The sequence below is a fragment of the Arvicanthis niloticus genome, chromosome 3, assembly GCF_011762505.2.
Source record: "Arvicanthis niloticus isolate mArvNil1 chromosome 3, mArvNil1.pat.X, whole genome shotgun sequence".
Taxonomy (NCBI): Eukaryota; Metazoa; Chordata; class Mammalia; order Rodentia; family Muridae; genus Arvicanthis; species Arvicanthis niloticus.
Window position 1 is genome coordinate 136,709,556 of NC_047660.1, and position 24,710 is coordinate 136,734,265.

At 37.5% G+C, this 24,710-nt stretch overlaps 1 protein-coding gene across 3 annotated transcripts in view; it reads right to left on the reverse strand.

Moving 5' to 3' along the window:
• Window positions 1-24,710, reverse strand: part of Tpp2 (tripeptidyl peptidase 2) — a 70,059-nt gene that overhangs the window by 21,813 nt on the left and 23,536 nt on the right. For all 3 annotated transcript variants that reach the window (XM_034497908.2, XM_034497907.2, XM_034497909.2), the window contains exons 9-23: window positions 22,873-23,000; window positions 22,124-22,223; window positions 15,196-15,344; window positions 13,646-13,761; window positions 12,729-12,897; window positions 11,312-11,469; window positions 10,537-10,613; window positions 8,528-8,634; window positions 6,574-6,728; window positions 5,191-5,307; window positions 4,886-4,986; window positions 3,882-3,978; window positions 2,420-2,557; window positions 843-1,087; window positions 542-620 (exon numbers count right to left, since the gene is read on the reverse strand). In XM_034497908.2, coding sequence (XP_034353799.1) covers window positions 542-620; window positions 843-1,087; window positions 2,420-2,557; window positions 3,882-3,978; window positions 4,886-4,986; window positions 5,191-5,307; window positions 6,574-6,728; window positions 8,528-8,634; window positions 10,537-10,613; window positions 11,312-11,469; window positions 12,729-12,897; window positions 13,646-13,761; window positions 15,196-15,344; window positions 22,124-22,223; window positions 22,873-23,000 — 1,936 coding nt within the window. The remainder of the gene's footprint in view (window positions 1-541; window positions 621-842; window positions 1,088-2,419; window positions 2,558-3,881; window positions 3,979-4,885; window positions 4,987-5,190; window positions 5,308-6,573; window positions 6,729-8,527; window positions 8,635-10,536; window positions 10,614-11,311; window positions 11,470-12,728; window positions 12,898-13,645; window positions 13,762-15,195; window positions 15,345-22,123; window positions 22,224-22,872; window positions 23,001-24,710) is intronic.

The following is a 24,710-nucleotide window of genomic DNA, read 5'->3' on the forward strand; positions in this document are numbered from 1 at the left end:
GTTATCTTTAAACTAGAAACAAAAAGCATCATTTTGAAACTATAAAAAGCAATACCACAAGAAGCACCATACATTTATCCACATAATTATACAAGACCTCAACAAGCCTTCACAAGTGTGAGAGCCATTATCCATTAATAAAAAATTCTTCAGATTGGTTTTAATAAACAAATGAAGAGAATCTGACTTATTCCAATATCTACAATATGTTGGTTGAAATTCTAGAACATGCTATAATTTTACATAGCCCATCTGCTTCAACCAATTATGACCTGGATGTCAAGAACTGTAGGAACTGAGGTGGGATAGGTTTAGGATATGAGGCTTGTGGAAAAGAACATAAAATACTTTTAAATGACACATTTAAAAAGGCACCAAATATTAATCCACCTTCACTAACAGCTCAAGAAAAAGAAAAACAATTACTGTTCCCTCCCTGCAAGTATTCTTTCACTCCTTCTGAACCATGGACCTAAAGCCCATCTTCAAAGGGATAGGAAATTTTAAACATGTACTTTCAGTGTAAAACACTAGTACTTACAGCTTTCTTTCCAAGCTCAGTCTTTGACAATGTCAAGGAGCCTGCAAGGTAGCATCCAGGTCCTGCCCCCTTAGGTATTCTAATGAGAGAATTAAAAAGGGAAAAAGTAACAAAAGAAAAAGTTTCACAAAAACACTTAGAGGAAAACCATCAAAATAATTCCAAACTGAAATATTTCCCATGTCCAACTTTTCAAAAATCAAACTGAGAAATAACTTCAGACTAAAATGATAGCAAACTATAAATCTAGATTAACAAATGAACTATAATGTCATTCAGTATCATCAACATTAACACTTACTTATCATCAGGTAAGGAAGTAACAAAGAATGGCTGATTATATTTGGGTGGTAATGTTAAACTGCTTGATTTCTTCTTCCCTAGAAGTGCAAGGCTATGATTTTCATGAATATCTAAGCTCAAGGTATTAGACAACCTATGCGAAACAATAAACGGAAGATCTTTGAGACGATCCAAATCACTGATTTGCTCATGACGAATTTGTAATCGAATTGTATAATCTCCTTTCTCCAGTTTCAAAGAATACTAAAAAAGAAAACATTTGGAAAAAAGTTTAGTTCAGTAAAATGAGAGTAAAAGGATAAAAGATTCCATTTACAGAATGTACAAGGTATGAGACATCTATACACAGTGTCTAGGGTGCTAGTGAACAGGCAGAATGTGAAGTATCAAGTGGCTAGCCTGTCAGCATCATACATGAACTCAAGTAAGGGCTGACCCAAGGTCCTCATTCTTTGCACCACAGCATGTCTACATATTCACACAATCATCTACATATTCACATAATCATCTACATATTCACACAATCAATGTTTATATATAACTAAGAAGCAAGTATATTTTTGTTTATGGGTCATAAAAAACATGAAGTGGTAGTCAAAAAGTCAAAATTAGATTTGTATATTATCTAAAACAAACATTCATGTGTATGCACGTGCGGCTTCTGTTAAACTTGACATTTTAACTGTGAAGTGTTGCATCCCTTTATGACAAGCAGGAAGAACAAGGAGCCATAGAGAGTAAGCGATGAAAAGCTACTACTTTTCCCACTTTGCTAACATGCTCATGGAGCAGACGCTGTCAGTATTCTGCAGAGGCAATGTCTTCTGAGGCAACGTGAGATGTAATTCAAGTAACCTTCCTGACTGTAGAAATGACTGCTGCCTGCTTGACAGGGGAAAACTAGGATCATTCCTTAAATACAAAAGGTTCCATAAGAAATTTTTATTACTTATTTTATTATTCAGCAAAAAATCATGAGCATTTCAGGAAAAATATCTCTTTCTTCTAATACAATTTCAACCACAGACAAAATTTCAAAGTAGTTATATGTCAAGTGATTTTCTTTTCCTTTAGTGTCAGTGGGAAAAAAAGTGCATAGCCTAAAATTCAATGCTCAGTACAATTCCAGATCTGAAGGAACTAATAAACTAAAATCACCAGGTCTTATTAACCCCAGAGTTCCACTCAGACATGGGGTCACTTTACAGTCTCCCATTCACTGTCTATCTTTTAAGTAAGTAGAAGCAGTGCGTAGGAGGGAGAAATACTGCAACAAACAGACATACTAGGACTAGAGGTCTAATCTAGTGGACGAGCACATGCTGAGCATGTGCAAAGTCCTGGCTGTAGTCCCTACTCACCTAACACTGCTCTGCTGCCACTGCTGTAAGCAACATCCTCTAGTATGTGGCAGAAAAGCTGTCAAGTTGCTTAATAACTGCAATAAGCAAACGACATTTCTATAGGTGTCAGAAAATTGAATGTAACTTTTTATGGTATATAAAAAAAAACCTTTAAGTGTTATACCTTAACAAGAAATTTGGGACTTATTACTTTGTATAATTTAATTTATACCTGATGTGGATAGGCGTCACCTGAGCCCATCTGTCTTTTGTTCTGGTCAAAAATAATCCACAACTGACTGTCAAATTCTGACTCATATAACAATTCGCAAAGGAGTGGACAACTAGGTGTTACTTCTCCGCTCTTGGGCTATTAAAAAAAAACAATTATTGATATGATTTATATATAATATATAATACCAATAACACTGTTTCAAAAAAGTATCCAATAGTTACTATCTTGGCATTAAATAGATGCACTTTTGTAAACTTTAAAATCTATAAACCTAGTGCTCTTCCTACACACACACATATTTCTAACAAATATATATATATATATATATATATATATATATGTATAGCTCTAACAGTCTCTTATTTCTTTATAAAACTAGAATCTAACAATTTATTGAAAATCTACCCATATGTAACATTAAAACTAAATTCATATTATGCTTCAATAAAGCAAGCATAAAATGAACTGAAATCTCATTGCCTCTAAAAACCCCCTGGTTCCAGCATTTACAATGATCTCAATTACTTTGACTACTGACTCTTTGCAGAGCATAATCAGGCTAGGTGTTAAAAAAAAAATGGTGAATTGTGTTATATGGTCAAGAGGTGCAGTATCTCTCACATATGCTGAACACTTGGCATCCAGCTGGTGATGTTGTGTTGTTTTGGAGATCACTGAAATTCTAGGAGGCAGGGCTTCTTTGGAAGAAGCTGGGTAGCAGGGGCCACGCTCTAAATTTTTTTTTCTTGGTCCCCTTCTCTCTGCTTTCTGTCCTTTGTCAGCTGAGCAGCCTCTGCTAAATGTTCATACTGTCACTGTGTACTGTCTAGAGCCATTTGCCTACTTTTAAAAGCAGAGTAAAAGTTTGCCTGTTTCTCTGAAGCAAAAAGAAAAAAAAAAAGATTAAGAGTCTGCCTGCCAGGCAGAGTCAAGATGGGTCAGCATTTGTTGGCACATTTGCTGGCCTATTGAGGCATAGAATGGTAAGAGGAAGTACACTTGAGGCTCAAGGTGAGGGGCTGAAGATTCTATTGACCTTAGTGGAAGGAACAGGAAGACATCTGGATGAGAACAGATGCCTTACTGCTGCATCTGTGGTACTGACCAGTAGTCCTCCCAATTCCATCTCTCGTCTCTGTGTCTTCTTTCTGCCTTTCCTACCTTTAATCCCTGCTTCCTCCTCAGAGATTGTTCAACTTATGCTGGTGGGCTCTGGTACAGTGTACTGTCAGACTACAAGCCCAGAGAGTACCCTCTGAAATAGTGTGGCAACAGAGTAACAACTCCTTCCTTCTATCTGTTACCTGTCCTATCAACAACAACAACAACAACAAAAAATCTCAATAAATTATGAATCAAAACTAGGTCTCAAAGACAAGCCCCATCTTTCCATCTGTGACTTCATAATACATAAAATGGGGTTTTACTACCCAGGTATTTTTTACTAGGAAACACATACCTGATGAAAGCTGTATGTCAGGACCATCTCATAAAGCTGGCGATTATTTGGCAAAACATCCCTTGATCCTAAAGGTCTGGTTTTTGCATTTACTGGCCTGTAACAAGGCAACTGCATCACTTAATTAAATCAAGTATTTATTTAAAGAAAGCAGTTAAACATGGCAGGTGAAGACCACTCCTTAAACTTTTATAGTAAACTGTACAATCTTTTAATTATTAATATATATAGTCAATATTGACTAAATTACTGCAATACTACAAAGACATGAGCATAAGTTCATGATCAAAAGCACTTAAAAATGTTACCAAAGAGCTCTTGGGAGAGGCAAATCCCAACACCTGGGTGATGATTACCAGTAAGAATTAAAAGACATTTCAGATGTGTGCGCTCACTCAGTCACACGTGCTGGCGCTGAGCACAGGCATGGCTGGGCCACATCGTATGCCAAGAGTATAGCTAGTCCTTGTCCTAAGGAAATGACACTGCCAACGTATCAGCAGCAGAACACCAACATTGGAAAATCCTGCTTCCACAGTGAGTTTATGACATACACTCAGAAGACAAATTTCTTTTACTGTCAATGAGATTTTCTAGTGCTGAACTTTTCAAACAATGAACAATGCATTCACAAAATAAAAATTTGACACTGTTAATTTGCTTTGTTGTAATACATGAGATTAAACTGAGGGTCTTACACATGGAAAGCAAACACTATCCAGGTAGCCTTGAACTTGCTTTTCTCCTGTCTCAGTCTCAACTGCTAATTTGTTTTGTCAAGAAATGAAATGGTCAACACACAGGGACACTACTGACGATGGATCAGTGAGGGCAGAAAGCAAGGCTAAGCCACGTTTTGGAAATTCAAGAGGATTCCTAGACAGCAAGTTTTTTTTTTTCAATGCTAGCATCACATAGATGAAAATTAGAAAAATGAACAAAAAGCAATAAAAAAATTCTTCCATTAACATTCAATTTTTGTAGCTCTTAAAACAATGAGATACCGTAGTGTTTGCACCCAGCTCTTCAAAGTTATGCAAGGAGCCAGATCTTCATACTTTAAAGAGGACTGAACATCAAAACGATTGATTCCTTCAGATGCATGCTACAAAACATATTTTAAAGTTAATTTCTCAGACATTAATAGACAATATTTTATAGATACATTCATTAATGCAAGTTTTAATACCCATGAATAAATATATTCAGATTTATAGATTAGTTTCTAATTAAGTTTTAAATCTACCACAAAAGTTATTTTTCATAACAAAAATAACACTGAAAACACTGAGAATGTTATAGTACTTACAATGTTTAACTGTGGTGCAGTACACACTATCCCATGGAATGATATGGTATAATCAATATTGACATCACTGAGACTTGCCCACCAACGAGCAATACAAAATTCAATTGCTTTTCCGCCCTGGAAATAAAAATAAAAATGTTAAAGAATAAATCTGTTTTCTAATTCTTCCTCATATCACCAAATATTACCTGTTTCAAAACAAAATTTTTATTTGTAACATGAAACAAAATATTTTATCATTCATTATCTACTTTATTTATTTATGCACATAGTACATTAATAATAAAAAACCCTGGGACCAATTTAAACATAATTAAGATTCATAATGAGAAGAAGTATTACAAAATTTATATAAGGCATACTCAATAGGCATGAATGTATTTTGGTTTCAGAGCCACCAGGCAACTTAAGTATCAATTTTAAAAGAATAAACTAAGCCCTAATGTACCAGTACATTTAAGGAGATAAATAAAGCTAACATCACCCCATTTCAAAGTAACAAAGACATAAGAGACATAAGGATGTTACTGAAGGAAATGAAAACCCCAAGGATCAAGCATGGCAAGCACAGTAGCACATTCACCTTCCATGAAGGAAAGACTAATCATTCTAAACATGGGTAAAAATAGAGCCCTGACAACAATTCTGTCTGCAAAATAAACTACTTTCTAGAGATTCTTCACAGTGGGACTTTAAGTAAGATAGCAAGTGCCAATATCAATGAAGATCCAAGACTACAACTTTTCTTTGACTCAAGTATCAGAATTAAAGAGATAGGAATATTGGTTGGGGTACAGTTCATGTACTTGCCTTAGATGCACAGACCCTGAGTTCCACCATAGCACTTTAAGAAAGGGAGAATAGAGGAGGAAAATTCACTTCTGAAACACAGCTTAAATTTTATTTATTAGCATAGATTCCCACTATGTAAATCAAGCTGGTCTTGGAGATCTTCCTACTTCTCCTGCCTCCCCAATGCTAGGATTAAAGTTAAAACTATGATAGCTGGTTTGGTTTTCAGTATTTTTTTTTTAAAAGATTGATTTATTTTTATTTTACAATATAAATGTTTTGCTTGCATTTGGTGCTTTCCCAGTGCATGAGAAGATCAGAGAGGGCATAGGATCCCTTGGAACTGGAGTTACAGATAGTTGTAAGCTGCCCAGTGGGTACTGTGAGCTGAAGCAGACTCTTCTACAAGGGCAACAAGTAATCTTAGCCCGAGACTTCTCTCCAGCCCTGGATTTCAGTACTCTTCATTAAATGACCAATCATCCTACCTTATCTGACAGGCGTGAACAGAATCTGAATCTCTTAATATGGGCTAGGTACAACCTATAACGTCTTGGGAGTGTTCTGGATTTTCCTGTTAGATAGACTTACCAGAACAGGAAAGGCTTCAATCAGTGTTCCTTTTTCTGGAAGGGAACAAAACTTATAAAATTCGTGACTTCGATATGCTCTTTGCTTCACAAGCTGTACTGCATGAAGAACAAATTTTGCTGATACCTCAGAAGAACATGAACACACGGTAACTTCTAAAATAAAAAAGTTAAATTTTAAAATGACAAGAATTAAAATGCTCATAAAATGGTTAATTATTATTATTAAATTATTAAAATTTCATCTGTTTAGGTAATAAAAATATAATAATATTTTGTTATGTTTTAGATTATTTCTACTTTATACATGAGTGTTTGTACTCATGTGTGTCTACAACACGTGCACATGTGTGTCTACAACACGTGCACATGTGTGTCTACAACACGTGCACATGTGTGTCTACAACACGTGCACATCTGGTGCCTGATGAAGAGCTCACTGGATACTCTGGAACTGGAGTTATAAACGGTTGGGAGCCCGTGTGTGTGCTGCGAACCACATCTCTCTGGAAGAGCAGCACGTGCTCTTCACCACTCTTCTCTCCAATCCCTAAACTGGTATTTTCAAAGGAAAGCTGTAAGCTTTGTGAAACTAAGAACAAAGTATGTGTATAGATGATATTCTGTAAGAAATAAAATCATTTTTAAGTAACAATCCTTACTACAGACATTAGGAAAGAACAAAACTGTTTCTAAATCTATACACAATTATAATCAGGATGTTGAAAACAGCTCTCCTTTCTCTTGTTTTAATTGGAAAGCAAATTAATTCCCAATAAAATGATTACAATTTTAGAAACTCCTATTTATCACGGCTAAGTTTTCATCCTAGCTTACTCTTGTTGTATTTCTATTTCTTTCCCCACAGTATCACCATTAGCAGCACACCTGCTTAGCTTTACTGTACTGCGTGGCCAGAGGTAAACCAAAACCATGAAGAGACAAGATCACTAAGGAACATTTGCGCTAATTTAAGGGCACCAAAATAAGGTTCAGTTCATTTTGGTTCTTACAGACCAGGGGACAGAGGAGAAATTAACTAATTGCTACAAGTACATATATAATGTTTTGATAATACTTTGAATGGTTTGAAATCAAAGACATCAGAACATTTGTAATCTAACACTGTGAAATGACATGGCAACATATTCATTCTATACCATTCAATGCTTTATAACAATAATCACCGTCCTAAACTCTACATGTTTTCCACAACTGTATATCATAAGAAAATTATATTTACTGACTTATCAACGAAGTGTTTTTCTTTTTTTTTTTTTTAATTAAAGAAAACAGACTCTGAGTAAACTGCAAGGGTGGGGCAGAAATAAGTAAGAGTTCTACTGTTTAGTATTACTATTAATGAATTTTTATCAGAGCCCTGGGCTATACAACCCCAAGAGGCCCTATATAAATACTGCAATACAGGGAATTCCACAACGTGACTGTAAAATAGCCTACAATGACAACTCAAAATTATAACTGTAAATAGCTTTCTGTCACCGAATACACTGAACACTTAAAAGGTGAGTACACCAAACTGTTAAAGAGTATGAGATTTCCTTAGCATAAATGAAACACTTTATAATTGTCTATTCTTACAGAAGAGGGTAAGTAGTATCAGTTAAGATAGAAGTTCAGCTATGTAAAAAAAAGGTGTTCCAAGTTAAATAATAGCCTACACCTAAGCCCAGACTCATTCCCCAAAGCGGGGTCTTCCCACAACTTCATTCTACCTCTTTCTCAACAAGTCAGTCAGAGTTCTGTAAGGTACTCTATAGAGAAGCCCTCTAGAAGCAGCCCTCCTAAGAGCCTAGCGTAGATATAGAGTATACAAAGAACAACTCCTGAGAACTCTAAGCAAGAAATCAACACAGCAATAGCACATCACCACCAGTTTACAAATTCTCTAATAGATTTAAAAAATAAAAAGATCACAGACAAATTTTACTTACCAGCCCAGGTTGCCCCCTCAGGAACCTCAACAAAATGCCTTCGAATCTGACCAGGTTTAAAATGTACATCTGTAAAGGCTAGATCATAATGTGATGACTCATTTACTCTGAAAATTAAAAAAAAATTAAACATGATACTCTAAAAACTATGTATAAACAATAAACTCATCAATACTCTAGATGTTATCCAACAGATGCAGGAGAACAGTTTGCTAGAAATAAACCCTGGAACTTGCTACCGGTAACTGTACACACAATACCACCTCATTCTGTAACACAGCAGTAGATATCACCTCTCACAGCAGCACACCGATGACCTACTCACCTACTGTATACCTTGTAACACAAACAGTAAAAACATTATGCTGTCTCCTGTTTAAAGGAATTTTACAAAATTCACAGATTCTCAACCCTGGTTTCTAAACAATAAAAATTTGCTGAGACAGGGTTTCTCTGTGTACCTCCTGGATAACATGGGACTCCATTTGTAGACCAGGCTGGCCTCAAACTCATAGGAGATCTGCCTACCTCTGCCTCCCAAGTGCTGGGATTAAAGGTGTGCACCACCACATCCAGCTATGATTTTTGAATGTTAAAATAGAATTATATTTTGTGTCAGTAATAGTCTTACAGATGAGCAAAACATAATAAATTAAGTACCCACATGGAGTTTCAAAATGCTCCAAAGACAAACTACTTCCACAAGCAATCAAAGAAATGTAAATGTCAAATGGCTAACTATGTGTTATGAAAAGGAAATGCAGGTTGCATTCTTACATTGTCTCTAATTTTACAAAAAAGAAATGAGTACCTACTATGTATGAGGTACTGTTATTTGTACCTAGAAATATTCCAAGGAGTAAGATATAACCCTTTGCTCTATAACAACTGACAGTGAGATAAAAAAAACATTTAATATAGCAAGCTCCAAAAAGGAATTGTTAGAGAAAAACAGAAGAATGGTTAGATCCTAAGAGTGAGCCTGCAGATTGTTGAAAGTCTTATCTAAATTCCCACTGAACTTACACAAAACATGTAACGGAGAATTTAACTGTGATGTAATTTTTCCCACATGCATGCCATATTTTAATCTTATCAATTTTATCCTGTAAACCTCATTGGCTGAGGCCTATTACATAATTAATATTTAACTCAAATATTAATTTGAGTTAAATTAATTAACCCCCCCAAAGGTATTAATTTAGAATGTATAAATACAACTTACATCCTCAGAGGACTTGCAATCAAATGGTACATATTAAATTAAAAAACAAATTGGAACACATTAGCTGAAGAATGTCCAAAAGCTTGTAAAAAGTGTGAAAGTGTAGAAGGAAGGAACTCCCCTCACCTAGAATAACCAGAAATAAGTCTGGCTATTTAGCAGACAGGCAAATGAGGTAAAGGAACCAATAGCACAGATGCGTAAGTGCTGAGCAAAGCATGGGTGTCAGGAGAGGAAGATGGCTAAAGATGTGTACTCCGGCATACTCAGCGACAGGAAGCCATCTGGGACTGTAAGTTACTCTTGTGGGCGCTTTTTAAGGAATGTAAACCTGATTCGTAAGAAATGCTCCTGGTGTGTTTGAAGCAGGAAGTAATATTATCAAAGTTAAACTCCCGATTCCAGGATGCTTAAGATGGAAAGGATAAGGCTGAAGATAGAAAGTAACTAAAAGCATCAGGAGAGCGTAGTCACAGACACAGGAAGGTAAGGCAGGGTGCAAAGGAAGACGATGAAGAGTCACTACTGAGCAAGTGAGAAAAGAGGTAAAATGAAGGCAGAAGGAGCCTCTCAGTTGGGAGACATTTCAATAGAAGGTGGGCAGATGCTGGGTGCCCTCAACTAATAATTAATAGAAACAGCATTAGGAGCAGAACCTAGTTACCTGCTTCTGTCCTAATCTTGCTAGTTAACTTGCTTCTGGGCAATCCACCAAAAATCAATACTGAATCACATACAGGCATTAACAATTTATACACAATAATAAGCTAAACATCCTACTTACTTTGCTGCTATAACTGCAGTGATTGGAACTCTGAATAGAGGACCTGCATTGGGGGATGCTATATCATAGCCACACACCTTGAAGAAAGAAAAAAAAGTTTCAACATCCATGAAAAAAGTTGCAAAACAGAAAGTAAAAGGTGTAATGTAAGCATAGAATCATCTAATCTTAAAATGTAAAGGTCTAACAGCTAAGTTAATACTAGATTACTGACATTAATTCACATAATAACCCAAAGTCCCAACAATCACATACCAAGTCATGACTGAGATGAACAGGTAATGAGGTAGCAAGTTAAAAAAAGAAGCATCTTAATTACTCTCTACCTCAAACTAAAACTTAGTATTACAAATACTTTTGTAGAAAGATTAGTTATATGATACTACTCTTTGTTTATTCACCACTGCTAGGTCTAACAAATCTTTCCTCTAAGTAGTAAAGCTAACCACAGCACAGCTGAGCCGCATAACAAGTACAGAGGCCTTATCCAAAAGGCCCTGCTACCTGGCTCTCCCCAGCCTTCCTCACAGCAGGATGCAGCTACCTGGCTCTCCCCAGCCTTCCTCACAGCAGGATGCAGCTACCTGGCTCCCCAGCCTTCCTCACAGCAGGATGCAGCACCATGTAACTGGCTGCTTATATAGGTACAGAAAAGCTAGAAAACCCAGGGAAAAGGCTTATAGTGAGAGAAAAAAACCACAACACATCAGGGATTGTTTACTTTTACCTCTTAAAACATTTCAAAGAGAAAAGAAAAAACCCAACGTGACAATACCTCTGTGTAATGTAACCCTTCTCTTAAGCCCCTGGGGTCCACACGTATGTTTATGTGCCGACACTGATTCATGAGCTCCAAATGGCTGGGACACTGCACCCAAGATGAATTTGAAGTTAAAGCTAAATGAAGCTGAAAGGAGATTTTTTCAGAGTTTTCTGGCATTAAAAAAAAAAAAAAAATCAAAAATTAAACTCAGCATTTCCTCGTCTTCCTGGGAAGTCCTCTGTTCTAGCAAGAAAACTTACTTCAGTCAACTGTATAATACATTAGACAGGACACCCAAATTATAACTTAAACAAAAAATACAGAATCTTCTTGTGATTCACACAACACTGCTGAGCCAATACTGCTAAGCCTTATAAAGAGTTTAGTGGATCTTTTGTATCACTGCACACAGAGATCAAGCAGCTGACTAAAATAAACTGCCAGATACAAAACGACAGTTCTCACCTCCCCACACTTGTGCTTACTTCCACGACTCACCTAAAGCTCTGTCGTCTATCCAAGGAATGCGATATGGACAGAAAGTTAATCTGTAATTTTATTACAAGCTTAAGAAAATTATGGGCCACTGAAGGCCTGGGCCCACTCTTTCCCTTCACTGTCAAGACACTGATTGAACTGCCATGGTACTGGGGTCCCCTAATTAATATTTTTCCAATGGAAGAATCAGAGAGAAGACTGAAGGAGCTGGAAGGGTTTGAGGCCCCATGGGGAGCGCAACAATACCAACCAACTAGAGCTCCCAGGGTCTAAATAAATCACCAGCCTGAGAGCACATAGGGAGGGACCCATGGCCCCAGATGTATATGTAGGGGAGGATGGCCTTGTCGGACATAGGTGGGAGAGGAGATCCTTGGTCCCATGAAGGCTGAACACTGAGTGGGGTGGAATTCAAGGATGGGGAGGTGGGAGTGGGGAGTGGGTGGGGGGGACATCCTCATAAAAGCAGGAGGAGGGGGTCTAGGATAGGGGGGTTCCTGGGTGGGGGGAGGGAGAATGGGATAAAGGGATAACATCGAAAATGTAAATAAAATACCCAATAAAAAATAAAATTAAAAAAAATATTTTCCTCCAAATTTATTAAGTTTTAAAATAATCACGTGTTAATTTCTATCTTCTCCTAAGAACACTGAGTGGTTTGGGCCATGACAGATCTTTCACAGTGGCTGCCTAAGACCGTCAGAAAAACACAGATGTTTATATTACAGTTCAGAACTAACAAAGTTAGCTATAATTTTATAGTTGGGAGTCACCACAACATGAGGAACTGTATTACAGGGTAACAGTATTAGGAAGGTGGATAACCATCACTTTAGAACATTAGACAAGCAAAGCAGCGTTCTTCTTTTATTTACCATTCATTTAAGCCACAAATACAAATGCTTCTGCTTATTGCCACTCTAGTACTTACCTGTGTTCTCTGGAAATACAGGCTCAATGCCGACACCATGATCTGAAGGAGCAGCCACCTGAACAGGATCTCGGAGGTAGATGCCACGGTTATTTCCAACTGTAACTGTAAAACCTAATCTGTTAGCAAATGATGTATTCTGAATGAGGTAGTCATAAGCTTTGTCAACCTAAAAGAATATAAATGGTAACATGTAAATGGCTAGGTAAAGAAAATATTTTATTACAAATTATGAATCAATTAAATTTCAGCTATATTGAACTAATTCCTATATTCACTTCTCTAAACTAAATCAATACCACAGTTAAGATGGTAAACCAGCTGGGCATGGTAGCCCATGCCTTTAATCCCATCACATGGGAGAGAGACAAAGAGATATCTGTTCTGAATCCAGCCTGGTCTACAAAGCTAGTTCCGGGACAGCCATAGCTACAAGAAACCCTATCTGAAAACAAAACAAAACAAAAAAACAAAAAACCAAACAAAAAAACAAACAAACAACCCCCCCCCAAAAAAAACAACGAAGGAAGGAAGGAAGGGAGGGAGGGAGGGAGGGAGGGAGGGAAAGAAAAGAAGTAAATTTATGCTTTTAAAGAAAATACCATTCTGATGATCTTCCACTTCAATCTGCATTAGTTATTCTCACGTGATCTAAGGTCACTTAGTGACTTATGCCTGACCAAACCAATGCTTACTTTTACCACTGTGAATTTCTAATCTCTATACACCCTCAATGTTTTTTTTTTACTTAAATGTAGTTAATCTCTTTTACCTACCAAGAGTCTTTGTGCCCTTTTTGATTATAGTTTTATAATGGCTACATTTAGAGTTTAGACATGCTGAATCACCATTATAAAGCAGTATTTACAACATTATCAAAATGTTTTTTAGTTATTTTTGTACACAAACAACAGTACCTGAATAATTCCATGTCCTTGGGCAAATACTTCTATATTGTCAGCTTTTATTGCAGTATTTTCTAGAGCTCTTCTGACTGAGTGAACAGTATAGTCAACATTATTTGCTTTCAGCCCTAAAAACAAACAAACAAATACCTAAGAAACGAATGTTAATGAACTCATTAGTTGAAACACTGCCCCTTCACCAAGATGTTAACACATACGCTCTTCTGCTGTCTTCTTTTATCATTCACTTCTAAATGTTTCCTTAAAAATTAAAGTTGATTTAAACTGCTTGCATCACACAAATACTTTAAGCAAAAAATTCACTTCATGCCAACCTGCAATCACATCACTGCAGGCTATGTAGATATGACATGGATGTACCAAGCAGGCATTTTAGGAGAATTCTAATGGCATTTTCTTTAAAATATCATAGATTCAGCACTACGGTTAGTGACAGCAATTTTCAACTCAATTATATTTTATAATCACCAGTGGAACTTAAACAAATCAAAACCACCTGACATGTTCCACAGCAGATCAGAATCTTCAATGACTAGATACCATGTGATTACAGTGAATAGCCAGATTTCAAACACAGAAAGCTATTGCCAACATATTACTCACTGTTAATGAATGAATACTACATACTATTTTTGTCCTCAAATCCTCCAAATATGTTACCAGTAAGATATTGTAATATGCAAAAAAAAAAAAAAAAAAAAAAAAAAAAAAAAAAAAAAAAAAAAAAACCAAAAAACCAAATAAGTACTCCATGATGCAAACTAAGGAAGCTATAATTACATCCATAAGAATCCAGAAAAGATGAAAGTCCATTAGGAACAACTGGTAGATGAGCTGATTCTTATAGAATGTATGAGTTTTCAAATCTGAAACACGGCAGAAAGGATTTGCAGGCAAGAGAGCTGAATCTTCAAAGACAGACATATGACCTTGAAATATCTGGTGAGTTTGAAGGAGCAGAAATAAGTAGAGACAAGGATTTGTCCTGAGGGAGGTCTGACTCACCCTCAGGTGATTACTGACTGGGGACTGGAGACAGACTACTCTCCCCATTGTGGCTCATCCATACTGGGCAGAGGAGAAAGTTACAGGAGACAGAAAATGAGAAAACTAGAAGAGGCAGGTGGGAGGTAAGACTTGAAGAGAACAGGTTTGTGGCAGACGTCTGAGTTCTAAGTGACTCGGTGACTCTATTTAATATTGTACAGCATTCAACACCTGGTAATGTAGCATAAACATTTTCAATTTGTTTACAGTTTGCCTTTTGCAATAAATTCCGTATCATCAAAGTACTTTTGATGTTCTATCCACTGATTTAGATCCAGAACTAAAATATTATTTGATAATCAATAGTAGTCAATATATTTTATTTCCTGAAGGATGGAATACACACTCAAAAGATTATTATGCCATGAATCATTTTCTACTTTACATCTTATTCTGTGTCCAGGACATTTCTATTCTATCCACTCTCACCATGAGAACTTCAGAAAGCATAGCCTACAATAAACAAAGAAGAGAGTAGTATGTAATATCCTTACCTGAAATGATCAGGGCAATGCCACCACAGGCATTGGGGGAAGACATTGATGTCCCATTCATTAGCTGAGTTCCCCTCAATGTCCAGTTAGGCACAGAAGCAATAGCACCTCCTGGTGCACTGATGCTCACACCAAGGGCCCCATCAGCACTAAACAGAAAAAAGGTGAGGATAGCTGGGCATGGACAATCTTTAAAATGTCTCAATTGTAGTCCTAAATGATATCATAATTGCAGTTATTATAAAAGAAAAAAGACAGAAGACAAAGATATTATTAAGAGGCAATAATGAAAAGAAAATGACCAAACATTGCTAATTTCTCAACACACTTATTTTTTTCCTTTAAGTGAAATGTCTATGCGTAGGTATCTCTGTTCATGTGAGAAAGGCATGGAGGTCAGATATTTGAATGCTCTAACCCCTTAATGAGCATATTTCTTTTACCTATACCAGAAAATGTTCACTTTGTCAAATAGAAACATAACATTGCCAAATACGTAATTTTAAATTTTCTAAAGTTTAAAGTTTGAGAGAGGGTTTCTCTGTGTAGCCCTGGCTATCATGGAACTCGCTCTATAGACCAGACTTGCCTTGACATCACAGAGATCTGACCGTCTCTGTCTCCTGTGTATTGGGATTAAAGGCATGTAACAACACCACCACCACCACCTAACACATTAAAGAATTTTAAAATCATATTTTGTGTGTGTGTGTGTTTGTGCATGCTCACACAGAGGGAAGAAAGGGGGTAGGGATGGAGGGAGAGAGAGAAGAGCGACAGAGAGACAGAGAAATGGAAAGATATGCTGTTGAGAGTGGGCCATAAGCTGGTGTCATGGTATACCTGTGTAGGTCAGAAGACAACTTAGAGGATTTGGCTTTCTCTACTATGTGGGGCCTGGGGATTAAAGTGCAGGGTATGTCTTGGCAGTGAGCAACTTTAATCAGTTTTCTTACCAGCTGTAAGCTCACAATAGTGCCCAGCACAGCTCTATTGTGTGTCCCAAGGAAAGACGTAAGGGACATACTATTTCCCCACAGAGACTGTTGGAGTTCCTGTCATGATTCTTTCCCAAAGTAGGTGATGACTGGTTCTTTTACTCCTAGCTAAGAACACTAGGGTGATTTGATTTCAGTTCCCCAGAAAGTGGAATTCACTTCACCAATGCACAAATGAGTTGGTAGCAGTGATTTCAGAACCTATTTAAAATATGATTAGGCTAGGTGCAGTTAGTCTGTAAAAATCATTCACTTATTGAAAGACAACAGTGCTTGTATAATATCATCAAAAATTAACTCTACGTTCTTCATAATGTCATCCATAAATTTATATAAAAGATGAGAAGATTTAAGGCCAATGTTCACATTCCTGCTCACACTATCTGTGGTATTTACCGACAGTCACAAAGAGCACTAGGTATTTAGCAACTAGAAGAAAGTGATTACAAAGAGTCAAAAATGTAATGATTTTCTACTTTTTTAAAAGTAATTTCTCACTATCCTGTAAATTAACTAATCATAAAGTACCTTTCATTGTTTAAATTGCTAGTCTAAAAAATGAGTTTAATAAAGAACCAACTAACATTTAAAATTTGGAAACATTATTTTGTGGTTACTTTTAATTGTCAACTTGACAGTCTAGAATCATTTGACTAGAATATAATGAGTAACTGTCTAGATTGGGTTGGACTGTGAGAATGTTTGTAGGTGACTAATAGAAGACCCAGCCTAAACGTGGGTGGCATCATTTCCTGTGGCAGAGCCTTAAGAATGAAAACAGTGAACTAAGCACTACAAGGAAGCATGCATTCCTCTCTGTTCTCCCAAGCTTCTGAACCTGGAACTTCCCTGGTCTGATGGACCTTACTTGGAACTGTGAGCTAAAATAAACCCTTTCTCTCCAAAGTGGCTTTTGTCAGGATCTTTTATCCATCAACAGAAAAGAAAACAAAAAAATTAGTACTGAGAAATGGTGACAACACTGTGGTAAGCCTCATCACATGCTTTTAAGCCTTTAGAATTGAGTAATATGTAGGATTTTTCAAAATTTAGGATAGAAAATGACTGAATACTATGGAAAAAGCTTAGTGGAATTTTTCTTGTGGAAATTTGAAAGATAAAAGTACTGAGAAAGTATAGACTGCAGAGTTCTGGCTCAGAGGGGAATACTGTACCAAGAACTAGGATGAGGCCATTTTTAAGATATTTGACCAAGAACAATACTGGAACATTTGTTTTGTAAGCATGTCTGGGTAAGTTCAAAGCCTACTTTGATAGCATAGGAAATTTCAAGGCAGAATAATATTCAGACTGGTGCTAAAGCAGCAACTGTAATTCATAGAGATTAGCATCTTTAAAGTAAAACATGTTATACTGGGACAAAAGAGAGGATGTTCTGAGGGGGACATCATACCCCTCAAAGGCTCCATTATATAGTGTTATAAATTAAGCCTAAGATGACATGAAGTTGGACGTTCCTTAAAAAAAATCATTGCATGATCCAGAGACCTTCTGGTCTGCACATCTACCTGTACTCTTGTTCCCAGACCCCACAGACCTGCCTATCTCCCAAGAGGACTGCTCTAATCAGAGACACACGGCTCTACTTGCCTCTAAAAAGGCCTGCTCCAATCTGAGACACCCATGCCAGTTAGCAACAGATGTGCAAAGCAAGCTCAAGAATGTAATCAACAGAAGCAATGCAATTGGCGCACCGAACCTAGCTCTTGTACCACAGCAAGCCCTGGGTACGCTAACACACATAAGAGCAAGATTCTGATCTTAAACCCCATCTCATAAAGATAGATGATAGAGGCCTTTAAAGATGATATAAATAATTTCTTTAAAGAAATACAAGATAGACAGGAAAACATGTAGAAGTCCTTAAAGAGAAACAAATCCCTTAATGAAACAGGAAAATACAATCAAACAAGTGAAGGAAATGAACAAAAAGGTACAAGACCTAAAAATGGAAGTAGAAACAACAAAGGAATCACAAACGGAGACAACCCTGGAGCTGGAAAACCTAGGAAAGGCAATAGGAATTACGGACAAAAGCATCACTAACAGAATACAAGAGATGGAAGAGAGAATCAAAGGCATAGAAGATACCACAGAAGATATCAACACAGCAGTCAAAAAAAAAAAAAAAAAAAAAAAAGACAAGTGTAAAAAGTTCCTAGTGCAAAGAATCTGACATTAGCCAAGGACAAGGAAGTAGGCTTCAGGCAGGAATTTGACATTAGGCTAGAACAAAGAAATAATTTCAGACAGGAATCTAAATTTTAGGTTAAAACAAGGAAGTAGGCTTCAGACATGAAAATGAGTTTCGGCTACGACAGGGAAATAGGCTCAGATATTTTGGTCATCCTGATAATTCCTTAGAAATGGTGATCACGGGAGTGTTCACAGAACTTTATTGCCTTGCTTGTTCTTTGACCATTTGTATCTATTGAATTGCTAGTTCCTCAACCTAGAAATGACCTTAATACTTGCATGTAATTAAAATGGTATAAAAGCAAAAAGATAAAGGGGGGATGGAATAGGGGTTTTCTAGGGAGGGGAAATGGGGAAAGGGGATGGCATCTGAAATGTAAATAAAGAGAATATTCAATAATAAAAAAAAGAATCAACAAAACCGAGAGCTGGTTCTTTGAGAAATTCAACAAGATAGATAAACCCTTAGCTAAACTAACTAAAAGGCAGAGAGACAGTATCCGGTTTAATAAAATCAGAAATTGATAAAGAAAATGTGGTACATCTACACAATGGAGTACTAGTCAGTTATTAAAAAAAAAAAACAAGGACATCATGAATTTTGCAGGCAAATGGGTAGAACTAGAAAGTATCATCCTGAGTGAGGTGACCAAGACCCAATAGGACATACATGAGGATGCTTCAATCCCATTTACAAAAAGGAACAAAAAGATGAGGGAAAGCATAGGGAGGAAGGCAGCTGGGAGGGAGAGGTGGGGTGCAGGCGAGGCAGGCGATAAGCCCAGAGGGCCAAGTGAATGAATGAATGCAGCTGCCAAGGGTGGGGTGAACCCCTAAAAAGTCCCAGAGACCTGGGATGGGGGATTTTTCCAGGAATCAATGTGGGTGACCTTAGCCAAAATGCCCAACAGTGGGGAGATGGAACCTGAAGAGACTATCTATAGTAGACAATCAGTGCCCCCAGTGGAGAAATGGGAATACCAAAACTACCCTCAAAATTTTCAACTGAAAATTTGTTGGGCCCCATTTTGGCCCTGGTTGGACCTTGAGGACAAACTCAAGCCTGGCTTGAGTTTTGAGACCTATCTCTGTCACTTCCATTCTGGGTAACTCAATAAGACCTGTCTGGCCCTGCCTCTGCCCCAGCATTGCTAATGTAGAGCTTTGCCATTGGCCCTGTCAGTCGCCCCATACTCTGTCACCCTTCCCTGCCTCCTACGTCATCCCACCCCACCAAAACCCCTCCTCCATATGCTCAGAACTTATATAAGCAAGAGGCTGATACATTAAAGTTGAGTTCCTGCTTCGACAAGACTCCCAGCCTGGTGTGTTTCTTTTGGGCTATCGAGACTCACTATCCTGCTCAGCTCCTGCGAGACCCTTGAGGGACCAGAACATCTCTCCTCTTGCCTGAACCTGCTGGCTCTTTGCCTCAAAAACTGTTCCTGTCTAAACAGAAATGCAGGGGCAAAAAATGCAGCAGAGCTTGAAGGAATGGCTAACCAGTAACCTCTTCAACTTGGGATCCATTCCATGGGAGAGCACCAAATCCTGACACTATTCCTGATGCTATGCTGTGTGCTTGCAGACAGGAGCCTCTGTCCTCTGAGAGGCTCTACCAGCAGCTAGTGAGACAGATGTAGAAACTCACAGCCAAGCATTGGATTGAAGTCAGGAACCCCTATGGAAGAGTTAGGGGAAATACTGAACAAACTGAATGGAATGGCAACCCCAGAGAAAGACCCCATAGAAAGACAGTGCCAACTAACCTGGACCCTTGGGAGCTCCTAGAGACTAAGCCACCAACCAAAGAATATACATGGCCTGAGGACTGCCTTGTCTGACATTAGTGGGAGAGAATTTGCCTAATCCTGTAGAATCTTGATGCATCAGGGAGGGAGGGGGTGCTTGGCACTGGGCACTCTCTCAGAGGCAAAGGGGAGGAGAGATTGTTGTGGGACTGGGAGGGGTCGACATATGGGATGCAAATAATCATCATCATCAAAACCAACAACAACAGAGCCACTGCATGAGAAACGTTTCTCTAGAGTTAGCACACGGAGGCTGATATAGTTGTGGCCCAAGGCTTGGGTCACCTCTCTAGAGTACAGCAGAACATGGCAGTGTCATAAATATGTTCCATGTAGTACTAGTTTTAAAGACAATTTTAAAAATGGCAAGAATGAGGAAGTCATGGAGAACAGCTGACACCAGACAGTGTGGTAGGGGTGCAACTCCTGCAAACAGGCTCCCGCATGTCACTGTCTGAAGTTTCAGTTGCAATAGAGAACACAAGAAATCAAAAGCAGATCTATATATATGACGTTCAATGCTGAGGGAGAGGTAGGAAAGTTTTTCAAGTATGTTTTTCACAGTAAGGTATCAATTAGTTCATCGTAGATTTTACTAAAACAATTCTTTGTGCATTAGTTTTGGTTCTGGTGCTGGAGATCAAATCGAAGTCCTTACAGATGTTAAGCTTACATTCTATCACTGCACTATACCCCAATCATCTGAAGAAACTACTTAAATTTTCTACAGCAAGTGACATTTGCAAAGGCTGCCTAAAATAAGTCCTTAATACTTTTGTTTTTATTTTAAATATAATTTCATTTTAAATTTCAACATAAAACTTGTAATTTAGAAATCAGATTTAGAAGTAATTTAATAACTTTTGTATTGACTGAACATAAACCTTTTATATTAACTGAACATACAACCTCTGTGAACTTAGGATTTTTTTTGAAAAATTTAAAGATTGTGTGTGTGTGTGTGTGTGTGTGTGTGTGTGTGTGTGTGTAACTGTCTGTCTGTCTGTCTGTTTGTCGGGCAGAGGCATTAGGCTCTCTGGTGAGTTGCAGCCAGTTGAGAGCTAGCCAACATGGGTGTGGGACAGTGTACTCAGGTCTTCTGTGAGAGCTCTTACTCTGTATTCTTTAGAATTCATAGAATACTGAGCTGCAGCTCATACTTTGAATTCTTGTCTATAGCTAATATTACTGATATAAGATGGATGGAGGAGGGCAGCCTATGGTGATGATACAAGACAAACTTTTCTGATCCATAAGAAATAAGTTTAGTATAATAAATTAGTTCTACACCAAAACCTGCTTATCTTTGACTCCATGCACTCATCCATATAGAACTTCTTCCTACATCTTAATATTCAATCAATCCTTCAAGACTATGACTACCTCCTCTAGAATGGGTTTAACCAACTGATCTTACTCCTATTGTCCCACCATCTGACATTGTCAGTTGCTGAATCAAAATCAAAATGCTTCTAAATCACCTCCAAAGAAATAAAGGGATAAATTAAAGTGGACTTTATTTTTTATCAGGTTCTAGTACCCACTGATATCCTAATGAGGTATTTACTAAAAATTAAGACTTACATAATCTCTTAATAAAAAAAAAAAAAGGTTACTAGAATCAGACACATAGTACAGATGATGTTAGAGAACCAAAAATTGTCAGTCAGAATTTGCTTTCTTACACATCTCACACATATGCTCAAAGTAGTTTATAACTTGAAAATCAACATAGGACCTGTTACTATGATCCATTATAAAAGCACATTTGTTTCACCAAAGTTTAAATATCAAATTTGCTCAAAACAAGGCTATCAATATTTATTATCTACAAGCCCTACTTCCAACAGTACAAAGTTTAATCAAATACGAGTATTACTTTCAATAATTACTTGTACTCACCTTGGGCCTCTAGAAGACCATGTATATTGATTTGCAGGCAGTTTCTCTCTCAGAGAATACTCTGCAACCATCATATCAGGAGAAACATAAGCTCCAACACCTATAAGAATAGATTTTGCCATTAACAAAGGGGACACAATTCATCTCATATATCCTAATTTTTCCCAGTGGAATACACTATGCTTAATATGTACATTCACACTCTCTTGTAAATGCAGAAACAACGGGAGTTTATTGTATACTATGTACACTGCATTTATACACATAAAAACAACTTCCAAGATTATTATGTGCATTAGAAACACTGCCAAAATGTGTGCACATACTTCTGATTAAATCATAATTTCCTAAATTACAATAAATTGTCGGTAACACAGTTCCTTAGACTTTCCTAGGAACACATTTAAGGTCTATGTGAAGGTATGTCCAACCCACAGCTCACAGGACACATGCACCCACAAAACTGTAAGTTTACTTAAAACATTATGAAGGTTTGTTTATGTTGACTCTATGAAAACCTCCTGTCACAATGTAAAATGACTGAAAATACTTGGGCTTCCAGTGTTTTATACACAGGACAGAATATAATACATGATTAAACAGTGGTTTACTGTTTAATTTATATATTTTTGGATACAGGGTCTCTCTAGTATCATGGGCTAACCTCAAACTTGTGCTTTTCCTCCTTTAGTCTCTTGTTTTGCTTGTATTTAAACAAACCTATTTCTGAAACTGTAAAACTTACTAACCTATCACACTGGATGTAGTTCCTCCTGGACAACCCACTGTAGAAAGGCATGGACCATTATTTCCAGCACTTGAAACATAAATTGTATTATGTTTCCATACTGCTTCATTAATTACTTCACAGATTCTCCTGAAAAAGAAAGAATTACTTTGAGCAAATACAACTTCCATATTTAATTTATGACCAAACAAATCATACTGGTTCCAAGTTGTGTACCTGACAGCAGCTTTAAATGAGAAGATGTCCATCAGGTACATTCAGTTATGTGGTTACCTATACATAGACAGGTAGGCTTTCAGTAGGACACAATGCTATTACAACTGGTATACCCTAGTTGAGTTTCATTGAAGTGGAAAATCAGATTAAAAGCAAGAATAACATATATAGTCTGTAATGGTGCACACTTTTAGTTGCAGCCCTCTAGAGGCAGTAAGAAAAGGAGCTTTATGAATTCAAGTTCAACATGGATTACATAGACACATCCCGACCAGCCAAGGGGAAATAGTGGGACCCTGTCTCAAAAGGAAACAAGCAAACAAACAAAACCTAATGTGGAAAACAAACAAAACACCCCAAATAAATAAAAATAGTATTAAAATATTAACAGGGGTTTTGAAGTGGTAACATTGAGAGAAAAATGAAAACCAAACAGAAGAAAACAAAACAATGAAGTGACTCCTGCATGCATTCTGACTAGGGATTATTTGACTAAAAAAGCTAGCTAGTATTTTTAGTGACAAAGTTACATGAGGAGTGGGATAGAAAAAGACTAGGAGAAAACCTAAGAAATTTTAAATCAAAGAAATCTAGTTAAAGATGGACAACAAACAAGAAAGTTTACTGGCATTAGTTAAGGGAGATGATATTAGATTAATGAAGAAATTGGAGATTATAAATCATCCGGCTCCAGAGGGTTTTGCAAAATCCAATGTGTGATATCTAACAAGAAATCCAAGTTCAGTTACCAACACACACAACACTGTGGCTAACAACTGCCTGTGACTCCAGCTCCAGGGGATCTACTGCCCTCTTCCGACCTCATAAAGGCCATGCACAAGTGAAACACACACAAACACAGAAGGGGGGTGGGAATATAAGTAACTGACAAAGGAGAAAAGATCACTCAGCTGAAAAAGGATAATGAGATGACAAGGGGTAAAAGTGCACTATAGAAAGAAATGGTGAAAACTGGCAGGGTACATATTACAAGGGCAATGAAGAAACCCAATGACCTGCAAAACAAGTGAACCGTTTGGTAACAGTCAACAGCCTCTAGGTTGTTAAAGCTTCCCTCTTGATAGGACCTTAAATACAGCTTCATATGCTTTGGTGCTCTGAGTTATAGACACACTGAACACTAAGTAAATGCTCTAAATATTTCAAATACATAGAAATAGAAAGGAAAGGAGCTATGGTATATCAAGTTAAGGCCAACACTGTACTTGGGAGAAAGGATATGAATGACATATGCAACATTTTCCTCTGAGGCTGAAATGTTTCATCCTGAAGTGAAGCTTCTCCTTAAGCAGGAAGGTAAACAACTCAAAAAGACTTCCTCCAGGAAGCCCCTAAACCTCATTAGATTTACTATGCCCCTCCCTGCTAGAGAAAGCAAAGAAAGCTGGGAGTGGCTCTCAGGAGTGGACCTACACTGCTATGAAGATGCTCAGAGAAGCTAGACTGCAAGTACACCCTGAGTGCACAACACCTGCTACGGATAAGCACGAACGAGCCAGTGTGCACGGAAGAGGGTTATACCAGCCAAAGCACCTGGAAAGGACCCTTTCCAGCCTGCTGAGCTGCCTGCAGGCTGTGCAGTATGCTCCGAGTTCCCAGCTC